General features: G+C 42.7%; 1 protein-coding gene across 13 annotated transcripts in view; it reads right to left on the reverse strand.

Moving 5' to 3' along the window:
* Positions 1-389: 389 nt before the first annotated feature.
* Positions 390-23,523, reverse strand: part of LOC110988350 (phospholipid transfer protein C2CD2L-like) — an 85,743-nt gene continuing 62,609 nt past the window's right edge. For 12 of the 13 annotated variants that reach the window (XM_087141899.1, XM_087141903.1, XM_087141910.1 and 9 more), the window contains 5 exons: positions 18,431-18,448; positions 13,463-13,532; positions 12,672-12,893; positions 10,688-11,007; positions 390-9,411 (listed from right to left, as the gene is read on the reverse strand). In XM_087141899.1, the coding sequence (XP_086998025.1) occupies positions 10,703-11,007; positions 12,672-12,893; positions 13,463-13,532; positions 18,431-18,448 (615 nt within the window). In that variant the 3' untranslated portion in view covers positions 390-9,411; positions 10,688-10,702. The remainder of the gene's footprint in view (positions 9,412-10,687; positions 11,008-12,671; positions 12,894-13,462; positions 13,533-18,430; positions 18,449-23,523) is intronic. The other variant, XM_087141900.1, reaches the window with a different exon arrangement.

A 23,523-nucleotide genomic window follows, 5' to 3' on the forward strand; every position in this document is an offset into this window, starting at 1 on the left:
AGGGGATAGGGCCGAAAAGAAGATTGGGTGTATGAACACGCCTCAATCCGCCTTCCCCTTCCCTGATTGGACAAACCAAAAGAACCTTCTAGCCAATAGGGACGCAGAAAATCAAAGCCAGTTATTACGTTATCACTCTGAGGCTTAGGCTGTATCCGAATCAGCTTTCTAGAGCTAGGTCTAGGTCAGCACCCATTGAAAATGCGCAACAACACGGTGACAATAGACGCGGCTGCAGCTCTGGTAGCCCGGTTCGGACACAGTCTTATAGAATCCATCCCTTACAGGACGGTCAGTATGTTCACACTCCTCGCTAGCGACACTGCTAGAACTTAAAGGGGAGGGAACTAAAAACCGATCTACAAACAAAATATGAAATTCACAATGCCTTTGTGTGTACAACATTCCGGTCCACTATTTTTATTTTGTGGATAATATACACAAAATGGATACGAAGGAGAGTGACCACACAGGAGGGAGTGGCAGGTGAGGGAGGCAATTCAACGCCATGTGGAAAGGCATCACGGAGAGCCTTCTCCCTTTGCTACCTGATATAGAAGCCTATATTAACCTGTTACAACGTGCAATGTGTTAATTAACAAACTCTCTGAACGCGTTTTTGCTTGACACGCGCGTTAAGCCAAGGAACAAGACTTTACTGCCATGTGCATAATTGCACTGGACGCAGCGTCCTTTTGCCAAAGTGCGTCTCTAAATGAATAAAATGAAAACCATACAAACTAACACTTTCTTTAAACACAATTCAATGCATGTTCATCTACCCCTACACACATAAAAACACACACATATAAAAATCTGTGTCGAAAATGACAAAGTTCGAAACTTATTGTGAACCGCGATCAAAACTTTGTAACCATCAACAGCATACACACTGAAGTACCGTAACCTAGGTCTGTTTTCAATTTCGCGACCTTTATTTTCCAAGAATTGTTTCTTACTTTTAGGGATCGAGGAACACAGTGTTTGACAGCGCACGGAATTTGTGACTTTGTCTCAGAGTAAAAACGAAAAAGAAAAAATGCAGGGCGCAATGAAAAAACACTTCATTGTGTATGTGGACGAAGGAAAATCTTTTCATCTGCTCAACTATTTTTAGCCATCTAAAATTAAGTACATCACTTGAGTTCAATCAGTGATCAAGTCGATTCGGGGGGAAAAGATTCTTTGCCAAGAATTTCCTTTTCCTCTTTAAGCTGATTATGAATGTTATGTCCTTACTTGTGAACTAAATGTCAGCTAACAACTCAACAGCCTCCAACATCTAAAGAGTAGTTACGAAAATCTTGCCTCCAAACAACGAGATTTCCATCTATCAAATAAGGTTTTTAATAGAATTGTGTCCGGGAGATGTCAGATTCCCCTGGCAGATAGGCGTATCTACAGAAGTGAACAACGATGGGAAGAAAATCGCAGCGGATAACCGTGTGACAGATCTTACAAGAACAACCAATGACTCGAGCCAGAGGACTAGTAATGGAGTCTAATCGCACTTAACCCAATTTGATTGATATGAAGATTAACCGGTAAGTACAAGACGCCACTCTCGATCATCGAACTAACTTTTGTACAAGACTGTTTTCGAGATACTTTAGTGGCTATCAAAACACCAATCAGCTGTTGGTTTTTCAAGCTGTTCTGAAGTGCAACCAAAGACAAATCCGGCGAAAAGAATTAGAAGCCATTACTGAGGGGCCATCCTGTTCGCACGCAGGTGGTCTGCGCGACATTCCTCTCCGACCAACAGGATGTCGTGACTTTCCGAAGTGTGCGTGCGCGCTCAAGTTAAGACATGCATTTGAATGCGATGGCCCCGCAGGAATGGCATCTCCTCGGATTCGTCTACAGTGCAATTTGACAATCAAAATTAGAAGCACAACGCTCAGGGACAGGTGGTACGCGCGCGTTATATGCCTCTTGCACCAATAGGGTGTCGTAATTTGCCAATGCACATGCGCGTCAAGCTGAAAAATGTGCGCTTGAGTGCAATGCCACCGAAGTACTGGGGTGCGGGTTAACAAGGGTATACTCCTGAGCGCTCGAACGGATGAAGTACGACCCGCGGGTCAGCGAGAGTATACTCTCGCTCGCGCGAGATACACTCCTGCACCCAAGTGTAATGCGCACGCATCCTACTTGGGTTAACAGGAGTAACTGTGCAAACGCTCCCATGGTGTCAAATCGGATTCGTCTATGGTTGGCCTTATTTCAGTTTCAAGATTTGGTGAGTCCTTCCTCCAGCTGACAACTATTCAAAACAAAACCTGTTCATATTTCCGTCCCAATAACGATACTATCAGGAACCGAGAGCGTGTTCAGATATAACGTTTACAAAAGTACCCCTTATGTGTGCGCATACTGTAACGTTTCCACCCTTTTAAGTATTACATCAGCACTCACAGGTTAAGTGTTCATTGCCACCATGATCAGCGCAATGCAATGAATCCCTAGCCTACTCATTGGTCGCCCCCTCCAGCTCGAATATTGGTAGTCCGAAGGACAATGGATGGACAGGACACCAGTCTACTGCATTAAGAACTAATTTGGCTGAAATCTGTACGCTGCTGGGACTTTAATGCCTTTAACGTGGAAACAAAATTGAGATCTTACACCGTCTCTGGGGAGGATGTTCCTTTTTTGGTAATGTGGGAAAATATTCCAGGTGCAGATAACGCAGTTTTACGGCTAAGCGAGAACATCCTGCAACAACGGACATCTCTAGAGGACGTCAGGGCAGACCTAAAGAGCTTTTAGTCAGAAATGCCCATCATGCATGACATGGGGGAAAAAAAACATTCACTTGGAAAGCAAAAGTGAATACACACTTTCTAGGCAGTCCTCCAAATGGACTGGTTCCCATCCCTATTATATAGGGACCGGTAGCTGGCTTCGGGGTCAGTAGCTGGTTTAGCTCTGCGCATGCGCAATTGCCTTTTCTATTTATAAAGATTCGTGCGGTAGCCGAACACACAACTCTCGGGAAAACTTCAGAAAATCCCACCCCCCCCTTTAAATAAATTTTTACTTTTGCCAAGGACAGCTTCGAAGTAATCGGAAACTCCATTTCCGGGTTCATAATATCCATCACGCGTCCATGCGGCTGGAAAGTCTTGTTTTGTTCAGTGACAGTACAATTTACTGCATTGTGGGAATACATGTAGTTACATGTACATGCTAATTTTCTCATTAACATAAAAGCGGAAGGATTCCTCGGAGCCATTACCCGCAACTCCCTTCGTTCGGAGGACGTCTGTAAGACGTCTGGAGACTATGTACGACTAGATGGGAACCAATCGATTTTACAGGTCTGAGACAGAAGATGGCGACCAAAACCAAAAGCTCAGTGACTTTAAAAACGCAGTAGGCGAGATCGAGTAGAGATTATAGTGCCGAATCTCGCTACTAGGGTTCCAAAGCAGTGATTTATCGTGGAGTCACTGGTAAAAATGGAACTTTGCCCCGTAAGCCTCTTTGACTAAAAGAGTAAGATTCTTTCTAAAATGTTTTCTTTTCAAAGCAATAATTCAAATGAAGATCCATGAAAATTGGCTACAATCTAACAGTTAAATTTTCACATACAAACTTTTTTGGCTGCAAAAAAATCTTAGATACTGTATATAAAGCGTACTGAGACCTTACAGTACTTGCCTGCCACAACTACAGTCAACAGAGGGCGCTCTTTAAACAAAGAAGCAAGACTACCAATCAGGAAGGCAATCAAACTGGCTCATGTTTCCTCTGTATACTATAAAGCAACAACACAGTGAAAATATCTGGAGTTGATCACACACAGCTGTTGAGAACACCAACTTCCAAATGTATGAGGAAAAAGACAGAAGATTTAAAACAAGACCAGGTTACAAGCAAAGCTGTCGCGTATTAAATTACCATTACTTGTGACTGTTTCCTCATTTGTTCTTACCAAATAAATTTGTCCCAAAAAAAAAAACAACGCTTAACTCTTCAATGTGCAGGTGCCTTTCCAAACTTCATCCTAAGCCTGCAAACTCTGATATTCAGAAACTATTCGTGAAAATAACATTTAATGGTAAATCTCATAAATCTCATAAACTGCAAGTTTTTGCCCGAAACTCATGTTTGTACAAGTTTGTTTGTATAAGTGTACTTCATGTTTATGATGGAGTTTGTTCAAATAGACTATAATTACACAATTGTTTGTCTAACATTTCACAATGTTAATGTAATGATGCGTTCACACAAAATGAATGCTATTCAAATCAGAAAACCCACAGTTGAACATCCCCTACAAGCAACTCATATGGAAGAGAGTTCCGAGAAGAATGGGCAGAACATAAGTTACAGAAAAACATTGTAAAATGGTTTATAATTCACCCAAGGCATTAAGACTATAGTCACAATTGCACGCAATATGAACCTAAAGCATACATGGATATGCCCTTCGCCTCCAAACAACCCCATTTCAACCTGTAATGGCAGAAAACAAAATATAAACAGAAGCCCTAACTGTTGCTAAAATACACAACTACAGTGCATTTTGTATAAATTTTCTTATTTTCACTGCTCAAGAACAATTTAATGTTTGACTCCTTAGAAATGAAAGTACTTTCCAGATTAAAAAAAAAAACCAATTTTCAAACAAGTAGAAATAAGAGATATCCAGAATACAGAATGTCACTGGAAGTACAAAAGTCATGCTATGCCTCTTTATGTAACGGACCATTCCGTACACCTGCCAGAGATCAATTCTAAATTTTACTGTATCTCGGAAACCGAATGAGCAACAGAGGTAAAAAATACACAAATTTAATCCTTCTTAAAATGCCTCTGTATCCGTGGGCATCTCTTCAAATCAATTTGTCACACAAAAGCCCAAGGGCCATTTTTGCAGAGCCAGTCACAATTTTGCACTGAGCTAATGCTGACGCCACAATGACAGCGCAACAGATTTATTCACCAAGAAAATAGAAACTCCATATGTGAAAAAAAGACAACACAACTGGCTATTTCTTTGCATTTTACTGAACGCACCTTTGATAAAATTACACCCGAGGTTGTCACGACACAATACAATTCACATTAGTAAACAAAGCCCAATCTATATGGCCGATTTGTCAATCGGCCTTGACCCTTCAAAACCCTTTAAAGTTGGCTTCTTCAGATCTCTACATAACAGTCATCCTGTGACAATGTGCAGTGGGGTATGCCTTTCAAAACCTTCTGCAGTGTTTTATGTGGTAGACTCCAAACAAGCAGCTGGACCCTTAACCAAGCTTCACCGCACTCTGCATTTGTTCTGGTTGTCTCCTCAAGTCTCCACTGTCAACAGCATTCGAGGTGCCAACAGGCAGACAGGTGCAGAAAAGAATGTATGAAAAAACATACAAACTGACACAAAATGGCATCTGAAACAGAAACATTTCATCAGAAATGCCTTTGGCAGGTGGCTGTAATATTTCTTGGAGCTGAACGCAACTTCAGTTTGGTGTACAAGAATTTCATATACAGCCAGCTAGTTCTCTGACAATTTTAGTACTCATGCAAGAGGGGCATTTATATTGTTGTATGCCCATCATGTTTGCATGGGCCTACATGAGCGTTGACGATTTGACGCAGACAGTTGGCAAAGCTGAACATGGTCCAACTTTACGGACTTGCAACATTTATGTTTGTGTAGGTCTTGATAACGCCTTTCCGTATAGCTACACATCACCGAGGACTGTTCGGCAATGACGTCCGCATCTCTTCATTTGTCAGTGCGGAGACTAGACTAGGGAAACATTTTAGTATGCTGCTAGTCTGGTCTCTCAACCACACCAGCTCAAGGGTTAAAAAGGGTGAAAATGCCGTCAAGGGTTGGGCTCACTGTAAGCCGATTACAAACTACGGCATACAGTGTAGCTGGTAATGAATACCACAATCAGACATCCACTGGATTAACAAGAAAACACCTGTTACCAAAACATTCTAGACATAAATTCCTTCTACATACTCTAATGTAGGACGACAAAGAGAATGACAAAATATCTTACTTATACTGCGGTTCCAAACCACAGTTTTAAATAATTGCAGGTTTTAAGATCTTTACCGAAGGGAGAAAAAGAAACAACTGTACAACTTTTCAACGGTCTAATTGGAGATATTATGGCACCACAGTTACACATCGATGACTAAACACACTTTTTCTCAAACTGTTGGCATTTTTTATGCCAATTTCTTGTCAAAGTATGGCAGTAATTTATCAACAATCAATCTGCAGTATACAAAACATTTGTCTTCCTTGAAAAATGCAAAAATATGGAGTTTACACGTAGATTAAAAACATTCCTGAAAACTTGGTAATGAGTTTATTTTATACAGCGTCAGATATACTTCTTAAAAATAAATTTCAATTTCAACTTCTAGCTCAGTCCAGGTTTGGATTCTAACAAGGACAGCTTTATAGGACCTTTTAAAAAGTGACACACTACTACAGGTGCCACTCATTGAATGGACTTTTTTTCCCCTCATTTCCAGACCTTCTCTTTTTGACTTTTTGATGGGTTCAGATACAACAATGTCATTTTCCTTACCACTCTGAAAAATGCGGTTTATACATTATATAGGAAGTGATTTAATCTTGCATATCCAATCACGGACCTGAACGGATCTTGTGGAAATCAACTTCCTGATTATTGTTGTTTTCACATTTCGGTTCCTGAGGATGCTTTTTACAAACGTCAATTTTTCTGGGTAGATAACGTGTGAGATGTTAACAATTTGCAGAAAAGCCACTCAGGACTTCTGTGACACAAACACAAACATTCTTGGGTTCAAAATCAATGACAGTTATTCAGTGTCAGTGAGAGCAACGCAAACACACGCATGTCCACTGGTAGGGATTAGCTGAAGTTGGACTGCGTGCATGCATTCATGTACGTGCATACAAACTGTGACATAAGATGCAGTTAGCAGCAAACACCTCCCCCCCCAAATAATGGCTACGACCAGTCATTTTGGCTGTGTTTCCGCAATGGTTATGCCTTGGAAATCGCAAAATCTGTTTTATGAGAGGATCAGCATGAAGACAGCTGCTGGTGTTAAACTAGGGACAGGTACGTTATGCTCAACCAGTTTTTATCCCCCATGGACTTTAGCACTTTTTCTGATTGAAAATATAAACCGTAACGGGCCTCCATCCTCCAACAGGTGAAGGACTGATGACTGTTGGGATTAATCAACTTCCGTGTATAAACAGAAATTCACTCGGTCGATTTCACTCCAATCATAGCCTGCGTGCCACTTCGTACATGTACATGGCACAATTTCGGCTTGAAGCAGCAAACACCTGTAACCTACAGAAACGGACTAATGCTAACTGTGTTTTTTTTTTTCAACACAAGGGAGTCGCATTCACTACAAGTGAACGCATGCTTCTTATAAGTAATGAACTGGATCAGTATTCCCAAACGGGCATGCACGTACATGTTTAGATATGTGTTTTCCCTTGTTGCGGGGGCCACACCGAGGTTCGCCACGACCCACAACTGGGTCTCCACTCTCCTAACTCAACCATCCCATCAACTTGGCAATGGCCAGGTCAAAATAAATGCACACCAAGGTTGGACGGTCTCCACTTTTGAATGAGCAGAGCAGATGAACTGCTCAGGAATCTGTGGGGGCAACGGTAACACAGTCTGTGATCTGTCATTCTTTTTTCAAGCAGTCAAAAAGAACATCTGTGTTTAGTTGGAGCGTAAGCATTTTCTGAATGGGGTGACATCCCAACTTTTTTTGGGGGGGGGAAGAGGGAAGAACAGGATTTCTGTGCTCAATTCTGACCTAACTGGGAAACTTCCCGTAAGCTAGTGGATCCTTGACTCTTTCACCAGTTAACGTCGGATTTTCTTACCCGCTCATGACTTCACCCATCAGCACTTTCACTCTTTTCCCCATTTTGTCAATTGCCCTGGTGAAACTTGTGGCGCGTGTTCACGTGTCAAAAGGTCAACAGCGTACACAGGCATCACCCGTGGCCATGTGTGTTTTGGGCAATTGTTTCAATACAAAGGAGTTGCTAGTCATGGCTAGCTGGGATTTTGTAACCTTATCTCTTTTGTATAAAATGTGGTTTCACTCCCTAGCAAATCCGCTGAGCCAAACATATAGCTCTTTTGTGTATGGAGAGGATCCCAATTCAATTCCAATTACTCCAGAAAGGCATTTTCATTTTATTGTTGGTTGGGAGTGGGGCCACTTAGTAGCAGTATCCACGTGTAGGATCATCTTCTGTGCTTGACCCAACCAAGCACGACGCGTTAATGCGTCAACCCCGGGGATTGAAAGAAGAATTCCTAAACGAGTGTAAATGTCCTACGTCGAGCAAATAACAAGAATTTTGTGTGTTTATATGTAATCCGGCGTTGAGTGGTTAAGCAAAAGGTTTGCCGTGGATATCTCTTTAGTGAGAATGTGTGGTTCTGAAACGAACTGGCTTGTACTCAACGTTTCGGACAGTATGCTCTGTCCATCATCAGGAGAATGCAAAGGGGTCCATTGATGAAGCAGCTTATATGGTGTCTGGAGGCGGTGAGCTGTGGAGAGGATGCTAACTCAGGATCCTACGAAGAGCACTTTTTTTGACTTAATTTGCCACCTCCATCATGAAAAAGCTTCCAAGCTCATCTACAACCTGCTGGTTGCAAGTTCTCCCAATCCCCCCAGAAAAATTCCCACACAGTTTAACTGAAAAGGTTTTGAGGGAACAGTTCCCCAAAGCATTTTGCCTTGCTTGTTTGGATAGTACTGCAAATCTGCTGGTAGCTGGTTCGAACCAAACCCAGTGTAACTACAAACTACAAATACAAAACACCTGACACCTCTTCAGAGTCTATACAATATATATCTCACTAAAAAGGCTTACAATATTAATGGACGAAGTCAGAAATTTAGATCAGATATTTGATATATAACTACAACTCTAAACTTGCATTCCCCTGATCCGCTGTTCGAATCCACACTTTCAGTGAACAGCAGATATATCTTTCATCTAAAATTTGACAGTGATACCATCTCCAAATTGGTGATTGAAATACAAAAAAAAGGGAATTCTTTCCACTACCTTTGAATCTACAAAGTGATGAATTGCACGGCAATGTTGCACTACACACAACCTACAAAATGTCAGACGGTCCGAGGTTCCACTCTCGCCGGCAACACTCTCAGCAAAATACGTCTCAGTGACTGTTACGTATCCACAGTAGCACAGAAGCGCACTGTACAAGGCTGTGTTACTTGTTATTGCTTGTCCGAGGTGATCGGTTTGTTTCCAACTAGTCAGAACTGTTAGTGTGTCTACTCACAGCTCAACTGGCAATGTACATGTACGGGCTCCTCAAACCATCCAAACGTGGCATCCACTGCACTCCAGGAGTTCTGGATTGACAGGAGAAGGGGGGGGGACAGATAGAGGGGAATCAATGCATCGTTAAGAGGAAATGGACAATGTTTCAAATGCACTACAAACTGATCTGAAATCAGGCCAGCATTTTCACTTGTTGGATTGAAAGCATGCCAGCCCTGAACAAAAGAATGTTACAGAGGAAAGCATTATAAGAAAGATTTCTTTTTAAGATTTAGAGGGAAAAATATAATGTTTTTCGCCGCTCCTATGATTAACAGTACCGTACACGTGGTACATAGCATTTTATCTTCTGTTCATGAGTAACTTACATGTTGTAGGATGTAAAAAAGTCACCTTTAACCCTAACCCTCCCAAATCCTTTTCTGCAAAGTGGAGGGATTTCAAGGATTCAGGGTGTATGGAAAAATTGCATGGCTGCTTTCGAAGGATGCCATACGTGAAGGTCTTGGATTAGACCTTATCTTGTCTGTGCTTGGTCAAGCACAAATTCAGCCCGATATTTCTTTTGAATCAACCGCGCTGCTCAAGAATGCCATTCGCACTGCCTCAACATAATGACAGGAATTGCTGGAGGATTTTGAAGGATTGAAGCCATAGGCACACCTCCAAATGACATTTTCAAGAAATGTCAGAGGATTTTGGAGGATTTGGGCTGAATGCAATTTTTTTTTATGTTGAAAATCGGAGGATTTCGGTGGATTCAGAATGGTTCCTGGTAAAAAGGCCTGGGGGGTTAGGGTTAAGGCATCATGACGATATAACCTATGCGTCTAAGCCACTGAGAAGTGCACCCAAGTGGCAGAGAAATCTATATCCAGTCATAAATACCTTTTGAATCACAGTCAAAACAAATGGAAGAAATAACAAATTTCCAACGATTCTGTCCAACTATTTTACTGGTACTTTGTTCTTGTTTTGACACCTCTGTAGCCGTGCTATGCTTTATTCCTTTCACACGTAGTCATGAACAATCTCCTTGCCCAATTCCCACAAAAGCAGAAAAAAATACATGCTTTTAAAAAAGGCTTATAGAAAAACTTGAAGGAAAGTGACTTTGGACATTACTGTTTGGCATATGCATAAAGCAACTTTAAATTTACTTGTAATGCCTTAAAAATGCGTTTAGAATGCAACTGTATAACCAAATAATTGAATTTTTCCATTTTTAATGTCACTGATTTCATCTCTGATTATTTGAATTTGAAAGTACATATTTGAATGTTTCAATAAACCATTGAATATCTGAATATCTCAATGGCACAACCCTCTTTGACATGGTAGCCTCACCTACTCATCTCCCTGTCAGACAGGCGAACCGATCCCTTTCTCCTTGCCCTGCTGCCTGGCGTCTGCCGATAACCTCCTCTGTTCCTCCGTGGCTCGGCCCGTCTTGAGATCCCCCGTGCTGGAGGACCGTCCCCCGCTGGGCACTGACAGGCTGCCGCTGCCCGTGCTGCTGGGCGTGGTCGGGGAGGGTGACTCCCCGCCCGGGTGCAGCTCCGCCCCATTCTGGAGATCAGTACTGGAGCTGTAGGGGCGGCTTTTGTCCTTCTTGTCCTTCTTCAAGAAGCTGAAGACCCGCTTCTTCATGCGACTTGGTGACGACTCTGGGAGAAACCAATTTTTTTTTTGATACTGGGTTTCGCCCTTCCACAGATGTATGTCTTCAGACCATATTCTAAACATGGTTCACGAGTTGTGAAAAATCACAAGCTTATTCGGGTGGGATTTGAACCTGCGACTTCCAAGTATTACTTCCTTGTCTAGACTTACTAGTCCAGATGTCTCAAGCACTTGACCAGAGACTTTTGCAGGACTTTGACCAGGACATTGCTGGCTCAAATGTCATGCAGCAGAAAGTACCCCAGGCAATAAATGATATTAATTTGGCTTTGTGATGAGGAGATGTCAATTTCTATGTGGGATTTTACCCCAGCAACGGTAAATCTCCTTGATGCAAAGCCAATTCAGTATCACTGAAAAATAAATTCAGAAAAGTTTTCAGTTTTTAAGGGATCCGGTAATAGCGTCTTTTCTGATCGAGCATGATTGATTTCACTGCAGCTACTAAAAGAATAAATGCAACCAACTTCTTGGGCTTGATAGTTGATACAAAACTTACAACTTGAAAAAGTTCCTCAAGATCTCTCTCTCTCAAACATTCCCTTTAATGGAATTTTGCACAACATGGGACAAAACCCATCACTTGCTCTGGTAGGACGGGAACCAACAAAGCCCCTGCCTATTAGGGTAGGCATCTTTGTCCATTTGGTCAATGCTGAATGTCATCAGATCCTATTAACTGCAGTACCCACTTCAGACATCGGACTTTAAAGTTTGATGGTTGCGATACTAGCAATGAGCAAACCAAATGATTGAAATAAGAAAGTTGTTCATCTATGTTGAGCTGATCCGACCAAGGTGCTCAACGTGAACTCGGTATTGAACAGACAATTCTGCAATATGAAATATGAAGAACCAAAACTGTTGTTCACCCAACCTTGAAATGGGGTTTTTGCCAATTTGCTTGACACATTAACCCCTTTGCGCCGGTAATTCATTTGACCGTGACTGCTGGGCTGTGGTATGCCCTGAATGGAGGGCTTTGTCCAGCAGCAGGCCCCATTGAACCAGCAGCTGCATGGTGAATAGACTGTATGTGTGGTACGCACTAATCCTTACACAAAGCTGAGGCTCTTGCCATCTCCCGGAGTGAAGGGGTTAAGAAAGGACAATTCCACGCAAAAGGTGAAATGCGGTCTTGCTGTTAATACACACCTCAGTATTATATGTAAGTCTGTCTTAAAGAGATATCTTCATTTTAGAAAAAAAAGAGAGTAGAACTAAGAAGTACATCCATTAACTTCGATTCCACTCTCATTTATTTTTAAGGGCGTATGTAAAATCATCTTGAAATCGGAGGATTTGGGACTGTTAGGGATACACTTTCATTTTGGCAGCACCATGCAAGGATATCCCTTTATATGCGTTGTTTTGAAAGGAACCTGGAAGGAGGGTGCACAGCATTCCCTCCGGAGGGTACTCAACGTTGAGTACTCTCCGGTTCTTTTCAGAACCGCACATACACAGAGATATCCTTGCACGGTGCTGCTGCAAACCTTTCTTTAAACTTGCCACCTTCACCATGACAAGCTTCAAAGCTCATAATAATGAGGTCGATGACAGCATGACCAAATTTCCACTTCCGTGGTGGAATTGCTTGGGATCGAGCAAGATCTACAAGAACGGACCGCCCTCCTGTCCCACTGACCTCTGCTCCTACCGCTGCTGGGGACGTCCAGTGTGTTGGACCTGGTCTTGCGCGAATCGCTGCCTTTGCGCGAATCGCCGCCTTTGCGCGAATCGCTGCCCTTGCGGGCCTCGCTGCCCGGTGCCTCGGAGCCATTTACTGACGTGTCGTCGATACTGCTCTGCCTCTTGTCCTTCTTCTTGAAGTTGAAGAAGCGGCGTTTGCTACCCCTGGGAGAGGCATCTGTGGTGAGGCAAGGGGGGAGGGGGGGTTAGCAAGGGGAGAAACAAAATTTCAAATTTAGAACTACCCTTGATGTGGATACACAGTATGATGCTGCTACAACAAACTTAACCCTAACCCCCTAGGGTGTGTGCAAAATCATATTAAAATTGGAGGATTCAGGACTGTTAGGGTTAATGGGTCCACAAAAATGGTCCATGGAGCAGTTGTACAGCAGAGTGATTTGTGGTCACTGATGGGTTGGCCCCTCAAAGAATTAGTTCACGTGAAGTATTTCAAAAGAATAAATACGTAAACATTTCAAAAACATCATAAATTTAATGTTTACCCCATTGCGTGTGACCCCAAAATGAATAAAAAGATCCGGCATTTCCCCGCCCACAAAAAATTCCCTTTTGGCCGTTCGCGCTCCCGGGCTGATCGGATGACGTCATCCCCGGTACGCTGACATGTACAGTGTACACTTTCACGTACATTGCGCACAGTGCCGGTACATGCAGTTCTGCACTTGCAATTGACCACGTTGTTTTTGATGTAGCTTGGCAACGGATAGGCAACGGATATCTCACCTCTCTTCATGCTCTCGCCTTCCTTGGGACCCAGCGGGTCATCTGTCATGAGAAAGTCCTCTGTTGGTGTCTGCGGGACAGGAAAATTCAGCACAGGTTACACACTGCAATGGTATGCGTACAACTACAGGCTGGTTCATACTTCAAGCAAATTCGAAAGCGAAGCGAATGTGGTGTCACGAAATGAAGTGGAATTCTCTTCCAGTTCAAAAGTGTTCGCCTTTTGCAAATTCCCAGCATGAGTGTTCGGTCTGATGTCACAACATTGAGTTGGTGTTTGCAACAAATGTATGTATGAATGGGTATTCACGCTTAGAATACTAAGAAGCACTATGCTCGCCATGACTACAGGAACCCTTAGCTTAGCAACCACTGAAGTTTGTTCACAGATTAGAATGCATTAAAAAAAAGTTGAACCGGTAGCTGATTGGACCAAATTTTCTTTCAGTTGAAATCAATGCCACGTGATGGACAGCCTTTGGGCAGTGTACAAGTATTTGCTTGTCAATGCACTCTGCGCGGAAGTGTAAACTAACCCGAACCACCAGTCAGCGAGATAAATGATTAGATCAGATTAAAAGCAATCGATATGACAGGATTTGAAAGAATATCTGATGATTTGTTTGTAATCCAAGAAATCCTTCATCACCGAGGTACGTGTAGTTGTGCTTATACTGGCAAAAAAAAAGGGGGGGGGAATGACTCTCCTTATCCAGCATTCAAGACAAGTGAATAGACCTTGGGATCGAGGTTGCCATTGAATGGAGGAATACTATGACAATCTGTGGAGCACATCAACAAACAAGGTTACAACATGACCCCTGGATATGTCTCAAGACCCCCACCCACTTCCCATTCCTCCTGACTTTTGTGGGTGTTGGCCACTATTGCCAGATCTGGGGTGTGATAACGGGAACCATGGCCCCCACTAAGAGACCAACTTTGGTTTTTGAGATATCACGAGAGAAAGGTAGCTCTTTTGGGGAACCACTTCCTTAACAGCGTGTAAAAAGCTTCAAAACCTGGCCATAAAGTGTGACGTGACGAAATTCCAAATTTTTGGGCCCGCCCCCAAAACATTTTGCCCCACCCCACTGAGAATCTAGTTCTGGATCTGCCCCTGACATTGGCAAACTTCCTCAAGCTTTGGACACTGTATGTTTCAAATCTCTGCCAAGCCAAGCTATGTTGACAGCATGAAAAAAAGTAAAACCTGAAAAGGCCTCAGGCAAAGGAACTAAACTCTAACTACTAAAACAGTGGTAAGGATTACCTTGAAGGGCAAACTCTCACAAGTAGAATTTATAATGACTGCAATCATATGATATATTCCGGCAGTCTAGGAATGCAGCCAGAGAGTTTTAAGTTTTTGTGACTTTATTGAGCTGGAAAATCATGACAGAACTTCAACCGTTTGACAGAGCACGTGTACAACTCACACAAAACAAAATTTGTTTAGTTCTCAAAATGGTAAGGTGTGAAATGAACTAAATGTACATGTACGCATTACTAGGAAAGGATTTCATGAAAACCACGAGAATACACACAACAGAAACACCAAATAAATCACAACAGCAATGACATGGCTAGCAAAGAAATCAATTCAGTGAATAGAAAAGAAAACAAAATTGGAAAACGGCAAAGAAAGATATACAAATAGCAACATGTCAACAAAAATGCTATGCAGATTTTAGCAGGCATGCTACAAGCAGAACTTTGGCATGGGAGCAAGGTTGCAGTGGTTGAATAACAAACGCTGAATTGAAAACAAAAAAGGCAGTGAAATTAAACACACTTCAATAAAGGCATCATTACATCGTTACTCTCCCACTCCCTTCTAAGTCTACTTTTATCATCAACGGAATCAACAATGGCAGCTTACAGATATTTTGTCTTTCTATGGCCATGTCCGAGTCACTTGGCTGTGGCTGGAATTTACACATAACTTAATGGGAACTGGCTGCAGCCACAGACTCGTGCGTAATTTCCAGCCGCAGCCAAGTGATTCGGACGCAGCCTATGTGATGTAAATAGTAAATTTCCTGGTTCCAGCAGACAAAAAAATGATGGGATACGGGATACCATACTTGTACTTCTTGACTACGTGTAATTTCTCGGGCAGATACTGCACAAATTATGAGTGGAACCCTCCGGATTCAGACTGCATCTGGAAAGATCACACTTCTTTGGAAAGTCTGCCATTTCTCTGGAGTAAGCATGTCTATGAACATGACAGGCGGGAAGAATACTGGTAGTGCTACATGGAGGAGGGATGCAAAACCACTCCCTCGTCAGGGAACAACAGAAAGGCTGGACCGAATGCCAGGTTCCTTACGAATACCTTCACAAGGAGGGAGAGGGAACAGTGTACCCTGCTTCCCTAGTACACATAACAGGTGCATTAAATGAAGCACTTGCGTTAAATGCCACAAACGATGGTATAATCTTTCAAAGCAATGGCGGATTTCCTCTGCTACAACTGAGAAAATGTTAGCAATTTCCAGCAGCTTGGTCCTTTGTTCTGAGTATGGTCTTTTGTTATAAGGCCCAGCTTTTTTGTCTGGTTTCGGGCTCCCTGGCTTCGTGTATAAACCCTATGTGCCTGAAACCGGGCACCCGGCAGGAAATGGTTAATGGGAAAGTACTCGTGCCAACCAGGGAAGTGCACATGTTGACCAGTGGTGTCAGCCCATAGGGATACAATTGCTATTGTTCATCCTCCATTGTCCATGCATGGAGCTGCAAAAGTCACGATTCAAATTGTGTTTCGAAAAAAAGTTTTGATTGCTGACTTAATACGACCCATGCTACTGTACAAATTGAGGATAAGATTTCTCTTTTGTCTATTCCTAAAGTGCCCTTGAGCAAATAAAGAAAAACGAGCACTGAGTCCAAATCAAAGCCAGCGTCTTCCGGCAGAAATGGGATAGACTCAGAAATGTCATTCCACGTGTACACAACCCAGCAATTTATGTACTGGTAGGCTGATTTTTGCCCACTGCTAATGACTCTCCACGCATAATTTCTGATCACCAGCGATGTTTTTGTGTCTCTTTGAATTCTTTTCAGTGTTTTGTTCTGGTTTCCCCCCCCCTTACTGTATGGTGTAATGCTGACATCTTTCATCCAAGCACACTGCACGTGGGTAGAACGGTCTAGATGTTCCTACTGGGTGTCTTTTAACAACAGACGCACGTAAAAACGTGGACCAAGTTGTAGTTTGGGATGATTTTTGTGTTGGTGCAAATGAAGGGTGAAGAGTACAGTATCATATAAGAGAACGATGTTCACAGCTGACTCATATTAGACAGCTCAGACAACAATGAAAATGATTTGCTGATTGGGACAGGGTTCCAAATAAAATGATCACGAAATAATGGCAGGGTAAAATCAGTTGTGATTAATTAAGTCAACCACGTTTCTTGCAAGTGGCATCACAATCTTGTCAGGCGGAAAGTCCCAAGTACTGGAGTGAGAACAAGAGAATGCTTTCGCTGTGATTTACTTTAATAGATTGTTGTTTGTAACTTGTTTACTTTTGACAAAACTTGGTCACAGGTGAATCACAAGTTTGTAATAATTCTGTGACAGCTGGTGACCGACTTCCGATGTCTCGTGATGACTGCATGACAAGTTGTGATGGCTTGTAGTTGATTTGTGATGACCGGTGATTGCCTTATGCTTATCTTGTGATGACTTGCGATAACTTGGGATGACATTTGATGATCTGTGATGACTTGCAAGGACTTGTAGTGCCTTGAGATTGACAGGTTATGACTTACAAATTGACGATGATGACTTGTGATTGACCTGTGACTAGTTCCAATGACTTATGATGACAATGACAAATGGAAGACTGCCACTCTGGAAAACTGAACATCCCCGACTCAACATGCTGCTCACTCCAACTACATAAAACAGTTTTGTCTGTCTTGAGGCCACGCGACGCAATGCACCATGACAGACGAGGTGCGTTGTACGGCGTAACAGCAAGAGAGAAAGCAGCGGAGAAAACAACAACAGAGATACAGGAAAGAAAGATGGTAGAGGGTGGGGATGGATGGGGGACATGCACGTCACACTTCACAGAGCAACTCTGCACACCATGCATGACTGAATAACAGTGGATCAAAGCAAATGGTATGACAGTGGGCAAGGTATGTGGGCCAATTTTTACTGGGGCTGGTGATGAAGTTTACTGGGCGCCCCAAAAAATTAGCTGGGTAAAATCTGTAACCCAATAAACCGGGTCAGGCGCTTTTGATGTGTACGTCTCCGTTGCTGGAACTCTTCACTGCCATTGTTCCCTTACACCCCTGCCCTGCACATCCATTTCTCAAGGGGGTGCTACGTGTACATGTATGGGTTTGTACACATCGGGTTGAAAACTGGTTGTGCACATTTCTGTACAAGTCATGATGCTTGCAAGGACTTTCACTGGCCCTTGTTATTATATCAAATAGTGCTAATTAGAGTTCCTGGGTAGAGAGCATAGCCGCTTCCTAATTATGTGCCTACAGCTTGTGTCAACGCACACGTCTATGGGAAATGGCAGCCACTACCTCACAGCTTCCACAGCGACATTTCCCACCCAAAAACTTCTCTCCATTAATTTCTCAAGAGACGCCGCAACAAGCGTCAATCTACTTCTCTTGCCCATGAAGGCCCACGAATGATACCACTTGCTTTCATATTGTTGGCATTGCATTATTTCACCCCAATTGTAACAATCAGAGGATGTGGATGTTGGAGCCACTAGCATTGTTGCCTAGCAACAAACATGCCACAGGCCAAACGCTCTCATAAAATTCCCCTTGCGGATTTTCCAAACCAGTGTCAAGAAAGACTTGAAGGTGGCGTACACCCAAAAAAATTCAACTACTGCTTACAAGCAAAAAGCAATGTCAGCCAAGCATAAACAACTTCAGCAAAGCAGTTTTTACAACACTGGGTTAGTAATGAGTTTACCTTCTCACCGCCAGTCTCCTGATAGTGACATCACATCACACAGATACACAGAGAAAAGGGGGAACACATTGGGTAACAGGGGAGGGAACGAGGGGTGGAAGGGGAGAAGAAAGATTAAAAGTGAAGATAAAGCAGAGACGGAAAAGACCATTGGTTTGTAAGAGATGTGGATGTTCTTTATTCAGACTGGTACCTAAAAGTCTAACAACGCTGGTATGGACTAACTAGCTGTTGTAGGATTTTGCAGTGAAACTGAAAGGGATTGTGGGGTGACCCTGATTAGGAGTGCACGCAGTACATAGATGAGAGTAGTGAAGTCGTTGGTCAATTATGTGTGTAAAAACACTAGTGCGAGAACCAGCACGTGAACCAACATGAGTGCATACTGCACTACACTTCCTGGTTCAAAATGACATCACACTTTGGTACTCTCTATCCGATGAGAATGCTTAACAACCTACCAGAATGCAATTACTAGTGCTTAAAAAAGAAAACAGCTTGAACCAGCACTGATTGGCTTGTGAGTGCTCAGAGTCTGGTTCCCAGACCAAAAGCTACCAACTATTGTGAGTCATCTGTAGGACAGGTAACTGACATGGTTATGTGACAAAAATGGCAGAAACTTCTCGTTTCCCAAACGTTTGGAGATTTCTGAGTCAGTGTCATTAATGTTTAGAAATTTCAACTACATGCACAATCACCTGACTTCCCTATATGCCAAACTTGAAAACTTTCCTCAATTTTTCTAAGTTTTATTGCTACTTTTGCACACCTTCCAATACCAGTAACAGTGAATTAAAAAAAGAATCAACTAATGGACACGAGCAACCTGCATAATAACCATTACATGATATATCATACATTTTACATAAAGGTCCATTTTTACCAGTGGTGGCAACCACGCCTACAAATAACACATGCACGAAAACTGACTGGCCTGGGAACCAGACAATCAGTGACTGGGTACCAGTGAAATATTTCTCACATGAATGATCAACGAAGGGCGGAATAGAAGGTCCAAAGTTCCAAAAAATGGATTGGTGATGTTTTGACCGTGATTGTATCCAAAAACTGCAGGTCTATTCCTCGGTCTAAACTACGGGCTCATGGACTTTTCGAATGTGAACAAGATGTCGTTTTGGCAGAGTTGAATACATCAAAGCTGCAGCTGAGGATTCTCAATTGAGGAACAGTCGGACAACCCTCGGAACCCCCCCTCCCCCCCACACATTCCTAGTTTATTTGTCCCCTCAATCTTGAAACTAAAATTTGATGCACTGACTACTGGTATGTGCATATGCCGTGGAATTAAATAGGACGTTTGCATAGTTTACCACAGGCAATAAGAAAACGGTTTCAGACAATTTGAAACAGGTATTTTCAGGCATTTGGGGGAGAATGGTATCATACCAAAATTCAATTTTGGCGGAAAGCAAACAAGTAAATTAAAAGCACCTTTCAGACTTTCAACACCAGGGCACCAACAAAAGAACCACTAGAACTTGTACCACTTGAAAATAATCTCGCACAGGGGCAGTAAAGCAAACAAAACAAAACTGAAAGATAAACTGGCTAACACTTGGAATCTAATTAACAGGCTAACATAAAAAAAACCTAATTTAAAACAACATATGCTCATCGTTCCAGATCCTTCAAAATCAACCAGGAAGGTTCAGAGGAATGCAAGATTCTGAGATGAAGAGCTCCGCGCTGTTGCTATGCAAATCCTACACCAGTGTTGTAGTCAAGTCCCTTTACAAGTCCAGTCACAAGACCAGTCACAAGTAGCAGGGTGAGCAATGACATGATGAATGCTCTTGTCATAGTTTACTTGAACAGCTTGTGGCTTGGCTTTAAATCAGACTGAATGATTTGTGATGGACTTGCATGGATTTGCAATATTGTAGTTGAGACCACTTAAGACCTTCGCAAGACCACATAAGACCAACACAAGACCTCCATCTGAATTCAAGTCACAAGTTTTTCAAATAAACTGTAACAAAAGCATTCCATGGTCATTGTTCTCACGGTTACCTGTGACTGGTCTTGTGACTGGTCTTGTGACTGGTCTTGTGACTGGTCTTGTGTCTGGTCTTGTGCATGGTCTTGTGTCTGGTCTTGTGCATGGTCTTGTGTCTGGTCTTGTGCATGGTCTTGTGTATGGTCATGAGTCTGGTCTCGTGTATGGTCTTGTGTATGGTCATGTGTCTGGTCTTGTGTACGGTCTTGTGTCTGGTGTTGTGATGGTCTTGACTACAGCACTGCAGACTTGGGGTGGACTTGAAAACACAACTGTACATAGCCCTTCACATTCCCTGGACTGTACCTGCCTTGATCCCACAAAATCCCGAGAAAAACTCCTGATGGATTTTGAAGGATCTGCAGGCGTGAGATTGGAGGAAAATGAAATGTCCACAAATAATCATCGATGGGTTTGATCATGACCCTACAGGAGTGTAGGGTCTATGCTTAAATACCCATTTCTTGAGTTTGATATCAAATGTTATGTGTAAAAACACAGCAAAGGTAAGCTCCGGATTTTCCAGATTTTAAAACAGATTGCTTGAAAACTCCTGAAATAAAAAAATCCTGACAAATCTCACCCCTGGATCCGGGAGAATGAGGTGAAAGAAAATCAGGAACTACAAATGATCGCTGGGACCTGCAAGCCCGTATATGTACAAGGCCCAATTTCATGGTGTTGCTCAATGCAGAATTCTGCGCTTATGATCTCTATCCTGCGCTATCCGCACAAGCAGAAAAATTCTGCGCTAACCCTTTAAGCAAAGAATCCTCAGTTACGGGATGTACGCATGCGCACAAGCCAAAATTTCTCGCTACCCCGTGAAATATGTTGGCTGTAAGCACAGAATTTTCTGCTACAGTAAGTGCTGATTTTTTGCTTGCGGTAAGCAGCGCCGTGAAATTGGGCCCAGGTGTTCAGGAATGTTGCTCGGGGAGGAGAGTGGGATTTGATATACTCCTCAACTATCGGATTTGTCGGTAAATCCTCCTTGTCAAAAGTGAAACTTTATAACTGCAAATAAAAGGGACCCCCAACATTTGGAAATTTCAGCAAGCAGTAAGCAGGCCAATTTGGGGAACCATACTTTTTTTTTTCTTCTTTTTTTGAGGGAAGGGGTTGTTTTGATATGGTCCATTGCCAAATTTGACGTCACACTCATACTCAGTAAGCCAGTTCAGTATTCCAACAGCGCATGCCCAAAATGAAGCACGTCCGAGGTCATTCCAATGCACATCCCGTCTGCACCATCAGCCTGGCCCTACACGGACTCATGCCAGGGTTTGCCCTTCACTTTTTTTCTCACTTGCCAGCCGGACCAACAGTGATGGCTTTTTACTAGTCTGCCAGCATTTTCACTACTCCGCGTCTTCCCCCAAATTTCAACAACCATTTTTTGGCACTAGTGTTTTCTGCTCCAACATCATGCATGACAGTGTGCACTCGGTGCTGACTGTTGTTGAGTTGTTGATGAGTAATCATAAATGGCCATGGGAATTATGAATTTCCAGAATATTCATAAGTATAACTCTACTCAAGCAAATTAAACACACAAAGTGGTTACCGGCTGAAACGGTTTGTTTTATTCACAATCCAAGAGACAGAAAAAAATATATATCATTATGAAAAGTTTATGTACACGTACCAGTACATGTACATTTTATGCAGTATGCACATGTACGTGCACATATGTACATGTACGCCTGACGAACATGTACATGTCCATACGGTACATGTTTGTTTTAGACTGTGTCCAGTACCCGTAGGGTGCATTCAACCAAGTGGTTGTATTTCTGCATGTGAGCTCATTTATATTTTGTGATCCCACAGGGTGTTTACAATACGACATGCCGTAATCAGGAGGGATCATAGAAATATTTCTATAAATCCCGCATTTGGGACTGCATAATTTCCAGTTCGGGGTATTCAGCGCTAAGCACGTAGTTTTACTACGATTTTGGAGGTATCTTTGGGGGAAACGCGAATAAAAAAAAAAAATCGTGGCTAACCCCCATAAAATTGCAATGAAAAGTGATCTTCTGGCTACAATCTTGAATTTCCAGAGAAAAACGGAGGCCAACCTCTTCCCAAGATTCAACAGGCAGCGCTATTTCGGTCTGAGTTTGCAATGCTTTCTACGGACGCGTATTTGGTGTAGTGCAACCCGTAGCGCACGAACCAAACACAAAAACACAACAGTGATATCGCTGGTGTCACAACTACATGTACCAATGACCAATCAGAAAAATCAGTATTGCGTATTCATGGAACGTAATGCATATACACACACCATACACACTCGGCACGTCATATGCGTGGGATGTATATTCATGACTTACATGTACCTCTACGATGCAATGCACGTGCTGATTTAGATCTTGTACGCAGAACCAACGTCAAGTCATAGCGTTGTCGAGACGTATCGGCCGCACGCGATAGTACAGTAAACTTCCCACAGTTAAGCGCGATTGCGCCGCAAAGGCGTTGCGGAACAGAAGTTTCAGACGATTTACTGCCGTTGCATTCATAGACTTCAGCATTACTTCTGCTGGGCTGGTGCCAGGGACCGCACTATTCTTGGTTGCAAAAGTTCTGTTTTATTGGGTTAAAATTCCAGCAGCAGCTAGAGGGCATGCATCACTATCAACTATTTCGCCGCTTATTACAGAATATTGTTTACTAGACCGCCGGACTACCCAGACGAGGGTTTTCGCTAGACCGGTGCAGTTTTTACTCGAATTTGGCCAGTGGACCAGCATTAGGGTCGAACCCTGCATGCTCGTCCTTTGTTCCCTAATGACCTTGCTTTTTGGAAATACTGAACTAACTCATTTGGCCCAGTGATGACCTTGCAGACATCAGGCAATGAGTGATCAAGGGCAAGTTTGAATGACTATTGATCACCAAATGCACAAAATATATCATGGTACCAATGATAGAAATGCATTTTGTGCATAGGTTACCAGGGAAAATCAACCAATGGTCAAGAAATGGTCGTCACTCGAATTTGCCCAGACTCTCACAACCTAAGGACCTCACTTGCATCCATGAGCACCCAAGACGAACTTTT

This window comes from Acanthaster planci, linkage group LG10 (assembly GCF_054643075.1).
Source record: "Acanthaster planci isolate LZ-2023a linkage group LG10, COTS_SCS, whole genome shotgun sequence".
Taxonomy (NCBI): Eukaryota; Metazoa; Echinodermata; class Asteroidea; order Valvatida; family Acanthasteridae; genus Acanthaster; species Acanthaster planci.